The sequence below is a fragment of the Palaemon carinicauda genome, chromosome 42 (genome assembly GCF_036898095.1).
Source record: "Palaemon carinicauda isolate YSFRI2023 chromosome 42, ASM3689809v2, whole genome shotgun sequence".
Taxonomy (NCBI): domain Eukaryota; kingdom Metazoa; phylum Arthropoda; class Malacostraca; order Decapoda; family Palaemonidae; genus Palaemon; species Palaemon carinicauda.
The window spans coordinates 6226285-6239328 of NC_090766.1; the positions used below are offsets into that span (position 1 = coordinate 6226285).

General features: G+C 38.1%; 1 protein-coding gene across 9 annotated transcripts in view; it reads left to right on the forward strand.

Annotated features, from left to right (window-relative positions):
- The window catches only part of orb2, a 220766-nt gene that overhangs the window by 185943 nt on the left and 21779 nt on the right, over positions 1 to 13044 (forward strand). For 6 of the 9 annotated variants that reach the window (XM_068365077.1, XM_068365078.1, XM_068365081.1 and 3 more), the window contains one exon: positions 2471 to 2662. In XM_068365077.1, coding sequence (XP_068221178.1) covers positions 2471 to 2662 — 192 coding nt within the window. The remainder of the gene's footprint in view (positions 1 to 2470; positions 2663 to 13044) is intronic. The other 3 variants (XM_068365079.1, XM_068365083.1, XM_068365086.1) reach the window with 1 other exon arrangement.

Genomic DNA, 13044 nt, shown 5'->3' on the forward strand with positions numbered 1-13044 from the left:
GTGTCTGTGTTAGTTTGAGGTGTTTGTTTTTTATTAGATGTGCCCGGCTGATACCCTCAGAGTTTTTGTGAAGTCCGTATTATGTTTTTTGAACACCAATTTCCCAGCTATGAAAATGAAAGTGACCCTTTTTGCAAAGCCAGTGGCACAGTGCTTTGACCTGGGTGTAACAGATGATTGAGTGTGAGATTTCGTTGTGTTTTCAGATGCTGTATAATACACGTATGAGTCCATAATGTTTACAGGGGTTATGTTGCCATTATGAGTTATGTGACAGGTAAACCTATTGGTCATTGTGATGTAAGAATTGCACTAGCAGGGTCCACAGTTCTTGAGTAGAGTTCATAAACCCATTTACTAGAATGAATTGATTTGCTTGAAGTTCTTGGTAATATTTGCACCATACAGTATTTCTGATTTGAATGGTCACTACCAAATGCAGGTTTGGTAGCTGAATATAGTGCTGACATTCTAAACAAAATTGTAAACCACACTTAGACCAAAACTGTTCCTTGAGAGATTTCAACCATCCCAGTAACTACACTCTGGAAACATTTACCAATGTAGCAGATTATGCTTTGAGAATATGGTCTCGTAGTCAGGTAGTGCCATCGGTGCATCTCAGATGGAGCACTGTCAGGATCCAGCATCTCTGTGGCCTCTAACCTAGCTCTAGATGCTTAAAAGCCTTCTACTATAATTTCGCTCTCTCTTTTCTGGTATCTTGCTGTTCAACCCCTCTTTACTTTTAACTCATTGTACAGTTGCTGGGTCCCCCCCCCCACTGTTAAATGGCTTCCTTGGCCCATTAAAAGTTCACAACTGGAATCCAATCCTCAAGTGTGGCTATAATTTTGCCTGGAATGGAACTTCCATATGTTTTACTGTACTGTAGTGTGGCTTTTTCATGATGATGCAGCAAATTTATTGTTTTGATATAGGGGGTTTATTACCTATGTTAGGAAGCTTATTAAACACGTTAAGCTTTGCAAGTTCAGTTATCAATAGGTAATATCACGTATTGTCGTACCATCTACGTACACTAATGACATACTGTAGAAACATATGGTACACTGTAACTTTAATATATTCAAAATGTCTCTTAGTGCTTGCCAGCTCTTCTGCCTGGATAGGCCTAATATTTGTATAACTAGGGATATCAGCAATGATTAAGCATTTCACCGAGTAGTTTGGATGTTTTCAGTCTCTTCCTTGGTGTATGGCATTATGAAATAATTCTCATGCCTTTTTATGTTTATGAAATTTGGTCTTGCAACTTAATGGTTGATTCTATAAAACCCCTAAAGTTTACAAGTTATATGGGCGGTTATTTTTTATAATACTCGAGGGAAATATCGAGAAAGAACTTTACTTCGATTATTTGAGATATTTTGTATAATTACAACCATCTATATTTAAGTAAAGTGTACTTATACTGTAGTTGCATAACTGCATGCTCGCTTCATTATCTTAATCTCTGGTTCATTAAAGTATTTGTAAACAGGACCAATATTGTTTAAGAAAACCTGTAGGACAATAAAGGGACTAAGAATATTTTTGTAACATTAGAGAGGCTTTGATCCCATAGTTCCTGTGATACCTGTAATGAAGTTGCTTGAAAACTATTTTAGCTGTCATGAAATCAACTTGAAAATTTTCTTAAATGAAGAAAGATAAATTGCTTTTGTTATGATTATGAGGCACTAAAATATTATAACCTTTTATAGTTGTAGCAATACTGTTTGATAGTTTTTTTCAGGAATATAGACTTGAATGCCTTGGGATACAAAGGATATAATTTTTCACTTAGAAGAAAACATTGGGAAATTGATTATACATTTGTTTGTTTATAGAATTTATTAACACTATTTGTAGGCATTTTTTTTTCTATTTTGTCGATTATTAAGCGAAAATTTAATGTTACTGTTACATAATTTGTATAAAAGAATTAACCTATTTTAGTTGAATTGGTTAGATAACTCAACGATGGAGTTTTCTCGTTATCGCTTTTTTGGTAGGACTATTATACAGCACTGTTTTAATGTCTGTACTTATTATTATAGAATACAAAATCTACAAAATACACTACAGTATTTAGTAGCATGAAAAGGTTAGAAATCAGTTGATTATCACTTTTCACTTTAAGAGGTTCTTACACTTAACTTTAAGTGTCTTTAATGTTGGCAGTTACTGTTAGGTATACCCATGCACCCTGTGAAGAGATTGAAGAATTATATATATAATATATATATATATATATATATATATATATATATATATATATATATATATATATATATATATATATATATATATATATATATATATATATATATATATATATATATATATATATGATAAAACCATAATTGCATTTGCTTAATAGAATCCTTTAGTGACAAAATAATAATAGCCATTTGAAACCCATTGTTTGAATCCCTTTCATCCTACACTGGTGCATTCTTGGCAGGTAAAGGTGGTTTCCTAGGAATGGATGAAGGCGGGGTACTTCTCGACGAGGGCCATTTAGTGGATGGTCTGGGTGCTACTATTCCTCTGCCGTCGCCTTCGAGATCGTCCCCGCGCTCGCAAGGTTCGGAAAATGGCGAGCGTTTTTCTCGGAAAGTCTTCGTCGGAGGATTGCCACCCGATATTGATGAAGGTAAGTGTTTTTGTGACTATTATTAGTAACTTTTATATATTGCAGTTGTTAGTTTTAAGTACATCATCCCCTTGACTGGTCAGATGCTTTGGCGATGTGGTCACTGCTAAGTTAGAAAAACCCTTTAGTAAAGTCAAGATATTTCACAAATTCTGATAATTCCAGATATACTTACTTGCACATATTTATCATTAACTTTAAAAGAATTACTGTAATTGTAAAACACGTTTGTTCCTATTTAAATACAAACCATTGTCATTTATGAGGTGTATTCCTAAGTCATTTAGTTAAAAGCAGAATTAAGAAGTCATTGGCTTCTTGTAACCTTGTATAGTTACGATCTATCCCACCGAAGCTGGAGAGGAGCTGCTAGTCAGCGACACAGCTCCACTCATCAAGTCGCCATAACAGGCAGACATGTTTACGACTGCTCCTTGCATTCCTTCATGCTTGAGCTGGGCTTTATGCCTTTCACCTTTCATTTTCACTTTTTGTGAGTGATTATGAGTACTATTAAAGATAGTATAAAGATCTATCCTTTCTTGATGGCCAGCAATATGGCACCTTCATAAGTCGGGTCTGGGTCGATTCCCATTCTATTTGCCCAACTTGTCAAGGTAATTGCTGAACCATATCTTCTACTTGTGGTTTTTGCAGGGAATGACCACCTTCCCATTGGGAAAGATATAATGCAAGGCAAAAGAAGGCGGCTAAATGTGATCATTCACCTTTCACTTCTTCCTCCTTTGGGGGAAAGAAACAATAGCCTTTGTCTGTAGCTCATGAATTCTCCCATTCAGATCAATTTTTTTTTTTTTTTTCTGAGTTTTCAGAGACCCCAGTGTCCAAAAGTGACAGTCAACCTTTCAGAGTACTGAAGTGATTGATATAGGGTCGCCTATGGGACGCAGCGAACCCGAGATTACACCTAGTATTACTGATCCTTTGGCCTCGGCCCTTGTTCAATCAGAGCATGGAACAGTACTGATGTCTTTTGTATCAGATTTTAAGAACCTTATCAAATCACCACCTCTTATGAGTGTGCTCGATCAAGGAGGCCATATTTTTATTTCAGTTATTTCCAATCTCTGAGATTTTTCAGATTTACAGGTACAATCTCTGATAAGAGTAGAAAATCTCGCCTAAAACGCCACCTCAAACATTACTTTGAGTGACTGCAGATCAATCTATCTCTCCAGACACAGAATATGGATTGCTGGAGGGATTCTATTATTCACCATTATGAGCTCGAAGCAAGCCATGCCTTCCAGAATGGAAAAGTGCCAAATTAAAGTCTTCACCACATAAGGAAGCTACTATCTCTCCTAAGAAGGCTTTTTCTTATTCCTTATCAGATGAATTATAGTAAAGGTGTCCAGTGCAGCAGCCGCTCCTAATTCTAAATTACAGGTTCAGTCTCTCCACCCAGAGGCGGGTGCACATTTTGGTTCGCAGATTCACAAAGGTAGAATGATAAATAAAAGTCATTACATGCTCGCCATCTGAGAGAGCACTAACTGAATGCTCTGCCATTCACACTTGAAACAATGTGACGCACCAAGAGACTGCACAACCATGACCACGAGTTAGACAAGCAGACAACCTGTCAATGTTTCATGTTTAAGTCGTTCAGATTTAGAGGCTAGGAAAATGCCAATTTATGCCAAGTGGATTAAATTGTCGATGATATTACTCATTCCCCAATCTGTATTGCCTTAAAGCAAACATTATTTTCCTCATTTTCAGAGCTGCACCCTCGATGACTATTGGGTGAAAAAGGCGGCAAATCCTTACCCACCTTTTCCTCTTGTAGATATTCCTACATAGTACTGTATCAAAATCAGCCTTCTCGTAGGTGAATGGGGTCAGATTCTCCTAACTATTCAGCCCCCAGGTGCATGCATTCCTGTTGGAATATGCCCAACAGATCATATTCCCCATAGGTTTTGAGCTCAGAGAAGGAGACAAAACCATTTTTACCTCCCAACTTATTTTAACCTCTTGTCCTTCGTCAGAAGTAACCCGGCCTCATCACAGCTTTTTTCAGGTTTTCTCCCAAATTTCCAGATACAGGAAGAGAGAGGAAAATTATCCTAAGCAAGGCAAAGAAATCTTTCTATAAACAGGAACCAAGAGCTGTGGCAACGAGACATAATAATGTCACCTCCTATCATGATTGATGACTCACTGGAACCGACTCCAATCACATTGGAGTATCCCCTTTGGAAGTACCGACATCTGGCCCAGCTGAGGCGTCGTATTTTATGAAAATTATGAACCTTATCAGGAAACTCAATGGTCCTTTTGCCCAAGTCATGAGTAGAAATGCACTATTGAGAGAGTTTTTTCAGGCTCACAGAATACCTGTCACAGATTTTGATTCATCTCCCTCTAATCAAGCTTGAGACACACTTGACCTGCTAAGTAAACAAATATTGCCACCTGAAAACTCGCCTCCCCCTGCCCTATCAAGGCAGAAAAGTCTCATGTTGACTCTGAGGCATATTATTATTATTACGTCCGCCAAGGAAGTTAGGAGAAGGTTATTTTTTTTCTCCTGTTGGTCTGTTTATCCGTTTGTCTGTCAGTAAACAACTTCCTGGCCACGATTTTACTCAGAGTGGTGAAAGATTCCGGAATTAATTGTTATATGGAGACATGGAAGTGATTCAATTTTTATTAAAGTCCTAGGTCCAAGGTCAAGGTTGAGCAAAAGGTGAACCGAATTAACCCTAACCTTAACCTCAAGTTTCCACGTTGTCACACAGACTTCAAATACGCCTATGGTCTACTGTAAATTGATTCTGGGAAAGGCAAGCTGGTTTCGAGAAATAAGCTGCCGTGGCGGAAGTCTGCACTCTGACTGCTTTTCTAGTTATTATTTTTACCAGCTGAGGTGCAACCTTAGTTGGAAAAGCAGAATGCTATAAGCCCAAGATCTCCAACAGGGAAAAATAGCCCAGTGAGAAAAGAAAATAGATAAACTATGAAAAGTAATAAACATTTATATTAAAATATTTTAAGAACGGCAGCAAAATTAAAACAGATCTGTCATATATAAACTATAAAAATAGTCATGTCAGCCAATTCAGCATTGAAACATTTGCTGTAAGTTTGAACTTTTGAAGTTCTACCGATTCAATTACCCACTTAGGAAGATCATTTCACAACTTGATCACAGGTGGAATAAAACTTCTAGAATACTGTTTAGTATTGAGCCTGATGATGGAGAAGGCCTGACTATTAGAATTAACTGCATACCTAGTACTGTATTACGAAGAGGGTGGTACTGTCCTGGAAGATCTGAATATAAAGGATGGTCAGAATTCTGAAAAGGCTTATGCAACATGGATTGCGAACTAATTGAATAACAGTGTCATAGATTAAGATCAGGAATAAGAAATTTAACCTGTTAAGCATCACCCCCGTAATACTAATACATTCACCACGATCTACACGGTACCACCTTCAACGGGATATTACACTCGTAACTTTAAATGCATGGTTCAAGTTGTCAGTCCCGTAATGATAGGTTTACTCGTATAGTAAGTATACTGTAGGAACACCACTTGGCAACACTCAGCATATGGAAGCTTATATGGTGTCTGGCAACATTTTTATGAAGGTCACTTGATGTTAGACAACTGGTACTGTCTAGTTTCCTTTCGGTGCGCTTTGGGTGTTTATGGAGAGAGGGAGGGGGGGTAATTTATTTTGCTGCTTTCACAATGAGCGGCGTAAATATGAGGCATATTTCTTTAGATGAAATAATTGAAATACTAGCTGAGCAGTCTGATAATGATAAAAGAATAATAATGCATAGATGTATGATATTTTTCATTCCGTATTATGTAGCCTTTTGAAATAAAATGATAGTAGCATTAATTGTTTTTATTCCATTTTTTAATTAATATTCCTACATTTAATCATCAATAAATTATAAGCATAAAAATTGATATTAACATTGAAAAACTATCCTTAGTGAAATAACCGCTAACTGCAAAAACCAGCATGACAGTACATTAGCAGCGAGGGGGGTCCTTGGTGGATGCTTAACAGGTTGATAGACCATAAGTTCCTGTCCAATAAATTAAAATGGGAATCAGCAGCTGAGGACCAGAGACGAGAACAATACTCAAAAACGGGTAGAATGAAAGAATTAAAATACTTCATCAGAATAGATTGATAACTGGAAATCTTAAGACTTTCTCAATAATCCAATTTTTTGTGCAATAGAAGAAGACACAGACCCAATGTGTCATTCAAATTAAATTTGTTGTCAAAAATCACACCTAAAATTTTAAGTCATACAGAGCCCTCTACCGATAGATCCGGATGTTGCCAACTTAGCTCGTAGAGTCTCGCGACGCGTCCTCTCACCTTCCTTCCACCTTTTCAGCATCCGGAATGCAAAACAAGAAGGTAGCTATCTTGTCAGTTTTCCAGGCCTGCTCCTGGCTTGATCACTGGTCACAAGCAGTGTCTTTGCTATTTCAGAGGACTTAAAGGACCCAGATGTCAAGAAATAAATTGAGTAACTAGTGCAGTCAGGAGCATAAGCTGTAGAAAGTATTCTTCGTCAGACTGACCCAGTGATCTCAAAGTTCACAAAATGGATGGCTACTAGAGATGCACTTTCCTCAAGAACTCTAGCATCATAGATAACTCTACTCTTCCCTCCTCCAGAGGTAGTAGCTGTAACAGAGAAGTGCAAAAGATCTAGCCCCACTTCTTTGCTAAGAATGGCTGTGATCTAAAGGTGTCCAGCTCCCCAACAGGTACATAAACCTTCACCTTTCAAGTAGTCTCAGCAGAGTCATCTGCTTCCAGAACAAGGCATTGCTCAGACATCTAAGAGACATAGACTTTCTTTTTGTCGCTTAGGACACTTCTCTGGACGAAGAAGTAGATGTTGTCAAGGCTCTCTTTAGGGAGGGAAGATCCCCTGACTCACCACAGGTAGAGGGATGCCTGCAAATTAATAGGACAAGGTGGCAGATCCCTGGGGCCGTAGAAGTGCTCCACTCAGGGTATCTTATCCCATTTATGAGCTGTTGCTCTCGTCTCACTCTGACTCCAGTGATCCCGTCAGTTTATGATAGAGGATCATGAAAAGATGTATTTCTGGAACAAGAAGTGTCTCAGATGCTTGCAAAGGATGCCATAGAGGAGGTCTTATTCAGGTCCCTGGGCTTTTTCAGCAACATGTTCCAGGTGGAAAAGTTGACTGGGTGATGGAGACCTGTCATAATCTTTACCGCTTAAACCAGTTTGTGTCCCAAAAGAGGTTCAAGATGGAAATCAGAATGACTTTTTGTGGACCATAGATCTGAAAAATGCATATTTTCGGATCCCTATTCATAACAGCTAAAAAAAATACTTGAGATTCCTTTTTAGAGACAAAAGCTACCAATTCGTGTTGCTGTGCTTCAGCCTGTCTATAGCCCCACAGTTATTCACCTGTCTATTTCTCTAGTCTCATCTTGAGCTCATACCATGGGGATAAGGCTCCTGAGGTACCTAGACTGTTGGCTTCTCTTTGCAGAATCAAGATCATGGCTCATTTGCCACAGGGATCTCCTCTATTTTTGCCTGAACTATGGATCCATCTAAACCTAGAGAATTACAATTTTGTCCGTCAGAGACATCTTTGTTACTTTAGCATGGATATAAACTCTGCTCAAGCAAGAGCGTTTCCATCTGTAGAGTTCAAAGTTTCAGAGAAGTGGCAACACCTTTCTACAAAAAGGAGTTTCTTCCAACTCATTCCAGGCAGAAACTCTTAGGTCACCTTCCCTCCCTTGATAAGCTAGTTCCCTTTGGGAGGATGCACCTTTGTTAATTGCAATGAGTACTGAAGAACCAGTGGTCACAAACATCAGACTCCCAATAGGCTCTTGTAAAGGTCCCTTGAGTAGTGAAAACAGATCTCTTGTGGTGGCTGAAAGAAGAGAACCTATTAACTGGAACACCTCTACAGGTTTCTCCTCCAGATTTTCTCCTTTTCACATATGCTTCTCGCCAGGAATGGGGAGCCCATCTAAGGAAAGAATAGATTTCATGGATACGGTCTCGGGAACAAGACCTTCCATATAAACTATCTAGAAATGACAGCTGCTTACTTAGCATTACTTCACTTCTCAGAAACGATTAGGGGTCACTCGTGGGTGTTGATGGGGACAAAACGACTGTCGTGACTTGCATGAACAAGCAAGGAGGTTGAATATCCCACATGCTATGCCAACTTGCAGTGGAAATACACCATTGGGCCCAGATAAAGGCTGAACTTCTTTCACCCTGTTTCCACTTAGGAAAGAAGAAAGCGATAGCAGGCAAACCTAGCTGACTTTGGATGACAGTTGGTTCAAAATGGTCTTTGCATCCTCAAGGGACAGGGAGAGTGTTGGTTGTGTAGGGTTTCCTTATACTGTAATGGATATGTTTGCCGCACACTTGAACAACAAACTCCTAGTATGTTGCTTTCCAATCCCAGACCTAGCTGCTATAATGGAGGGTGCATTCCCAACACCAGTGGGACGAACTGGACACTTAGGCTTTTCCCCCATTCTTCCTGATTCATGAAGTGCAGAACAAGATCAGTTAATCAAAGAATCTAAGAGTAATGCTAATAGCTCCAAGATGGCCTCACATGAATTGGTACCCCGATCTTCTAGATCTTCTCATAGAAGTTCCAAGAGAACTCCCAGAGTGGCAAACCTTCTGAATCAACCTCACATTAGGAAGTTCCATGACGCAGTACACTGCCTATCGCTTCACAGTTGGAGGTTATCCAGCATCTCCTCCGAGAGAGGTTTTTCTAGACCGACTGCGAAGCCGTTATCAGGATACCTTCCTATCAAGCAAAGTGGTCTGTTTGTCTGCTATTAGAGTTGTGGAAGGGGTATTGCTCCATTCAAAGCCATTATTTCATTAATTGTTGAATTTATGGTAATCATACGGAAAGAGAAACTTCTCAGACACATCGGTAAAAGGATATCACTTAGCCTTAAGCCAGGTATGTAAACTTTGGGAAATACAGTAGGCCTCTCCTCCTCCTGGGATCTCTCAGTCCTGATCAAGAGCTGTGAGCAGTCTTGCCCATCCAGAGAACTAAAACTCCCGTCTATGGCAAAAACCAAAAATCCATCCATTCTTGACAATAGATTTGACTCTTTCTCTCTCTCTCTCATCAGAGAAATAACTGATGATCTGGATAGTCTGTTATTTTGTCTTTTGAGACTGGTAAGGCATTACCTTAAAAGACTTGCTCCTTTTTGTCCTAATGATCATAACCTATTTTTGAGCACAGGTTGCAACAAAAAGAGTGACAAAGAATATTATTTGTTTTTGGTAATGAGAAGTGATTCTTGAAGCCTATAAGTCCTCTTGAGAATGGTCGCCAGGAGCCTTTCCCAGAGCTTATGACATTTGCGGTATTGCCACAACCCTAGCGTTCTGCAAAAACCCCTCGGTAGCGCAAGTCCTTAGTGCTGGAGGAGTCTGGAAGAGACAGACTACCTTTACCGCACATTGCATTTAAGCACTATACCCACAGATCACTAGACACTTACTCTTTGGGTCCTATAGTTGCTGCTCAACAAATCATTTAAAATTTTTTTGTTTTTCCAGTTGATTAACCTGGGACACAATTGTTTACACATAAATGAGTTTGAAAGTAGAATGAATGAATTCCCTTTCTCCTTTTTCGTATGCACATTCTTCACTTGGAAGTATCCACATTGAAGAAACACTTATGTAGGTAAGAGACCTTCTTATGTGACATTTAATTCTTGAAATTAATTTGAAACAATAAAATGAAGCTAAAAGTTTTGCTCTGGTCATGTAATCCTTGTGAAGGTTGTGACACTGTGTTATTAACTTGGGACTGACTTCTAGACCTCGCCGGTCTTAGAATGCCACCTTTTTTTTATCTGGGTTAAGGCGTAGGCAGGCCCCTTCCTGTTACAAGGGACTTCTCCCACGTAAGGAAGACTCCTGATATAAATGACAAGGGTTTGTATTGGCTTAGGAACAAACTACAAATTTTAAAGATAAATTATATTTATCCTAGCTATGTAAACCCGAGTCATTTATTTTAATGTCCTGCTTCATCCACCCAGTAAGTTTTGACCATGAGGTAAGTGGAGCTGTGTTACTGACCCAGCCGTTCATCTTCAGCGTGGCCATGTGGGATGGCTTGTAACCTTACAATGTTAATAGAATCCCACAACTAATTAATTCTGGTCATAACTAAATGACTTAGGAGTAAACACACTATAAGTTACTCAGGTTTGTATAGCTAGGAAAAATACAGATTTTTTTCAAAGTTTGTAGTTTTGTCACATTCGGCAAACAGTTTTGTCTAATTCGGCAACCAAGCAAAAACCCCTATATGAAGCTGTCCTGTTAGTTTATTTATAGTCTCTTAACACAGAATTCTAATAAGACATTTGGAAATAGAAGGCAAGTCATAGTCATTACATCGCTGGCCTTGGCATTAACATCCTAAAAGTTCTCAAATTTTGTCATTTATTATTTGTACAAATATACTTATATTTACCATTTAATAGTGCATTACACTATGATAGATTCCAAGTGAATGTGAGGACATTATGTGGCTTATATTAGTATAAATAGTGATTTTAGCCTTCAAGAAGCATTGTAAAAGTGATATATGCTGTTCAGCAAAGATCTGACACTGATTTTAGCCTTCTAGAAGCGTTATAATACGTTACTGTATATATGCTGTCTCGGCAAAGATCTGAGTGATTTTAGCCTTTTGGAAGGCTATGTATGCCTTTATTGCACATTTTTGGTAACTAGCAGCCCAGCAAGTGTTCAAAAGTGACCTCAGCACAGGTACTACTTCAGATTTGGTAAGCATGAAAAGGGAATGAGGCCAAGTTGAGACAAAGAAAGAGATTCTAATAAGACATATCTGGCAATCAATTCATCAAATTACCTTCTGTTTAATATTGTTGAGGGGGGAGGCAAAGGAAAAAACTCACTATTTGAGTAGATAGTGTCATTACTTCATAAAATTTTAGTATTATAGTTGATAGACAATATTTTTAGAAGCAGATAGACCCAACTGAGGTTGTGAATGTCCATCAGCAAGGTAGCCTAAGCACTCAAAATAGAGCCTGAAAACAATCAATTATTTGTATTGTTTCTATTTAAATGAACTAAGGTATAAACCTATCTTGGTTATTCATGATTTTTTTTAGTGTCTTAAGAAGGCAAGATGTGTCTCTTAATCTTTTAGATACAGAAAACAAACACTGATTGTAAGAATCAATGTAAATGGAACACCTTTCCTTAGTTGTATCATAACTATATCCAATATCATAGTCTTATTTGGCGTACTTCGTTTAAGCCTTGAGTTTTATCCTGTAATATAATTTTTTCTATCTAACTATAATAATGTTAATGTTACTCTCAGTTGTTCCTGCAGTCAATTAGTTTATTGCTGTATTTTTACCACTTCAGTCAACTACGTTAGCTTATGCTGAACAGAGATTTACCCTTTTAGTCAACTAGTTTATGCACTATCTATTGACTTATGTCAATCAGCTTATGCTGTATTTACTTGTCCCAAATATTACAAGCCTTTCTCAAATTATTTGTTTCACCTTTTCATTTAGATGAGTACCTATACTTTCCCCCTCTTCCTATCTACAATTTTTTATTGTAATTTGGTGTAATTAATTTTTTTCTTGAAATAAAGTTTTCTAACCACTCTCACTCCACTCAATGACCTTAGATGTCAGGATGCCAGAAAACCTCAAATCAATTAATCAATTGGTCAATCTCACTCTTACCTTTGGTAAAAGTTCTCATCTTCAAATCTCAGTTGTAAGGATGTTAGATGGTTTTGAATTTATCCTTGTCCTGTTTCTTCCAGTGTTGTGTCAGTGGTGTTTATCACTTCTCTCCAGTGTTGTGCTGTTGGTTTATCATTCTTCCAGTCTTCTGCCATTGGTTTATTGTTCTTCCAGTTCTGTGTAATTTATTTATTGTTTTTTTTTTTTTTTTTTGCAGTGCTGTGTCATTAGTTTATTGTTTATCTCCAGTGTTGTGCTGTTGGTGTAGTGTCATTTGTTTACTTTCTTCCAGTGATGTGCCATTAGTTTTTGTATTTTCTGATGCTGTACCATTGATGTATTGTTTCTTCCAGTGCTGTTCCATTGGATAATTGTTTTTTTCCAGCGCTGTGCCATTGGATTATTTTTTCTTCCTGTGCTGCGTCATTAGTTTATCATTCTTCCAGTGCTGTGTCATTAGCTTATTGTTCTTCCAGTGCTGTCATAAGTCTATAGTTTCTCTCCAGTGCTGTGCTGTTGGTGCAGTGTCATTGGTTTATCGTTCTGCCAGTCCTGTGC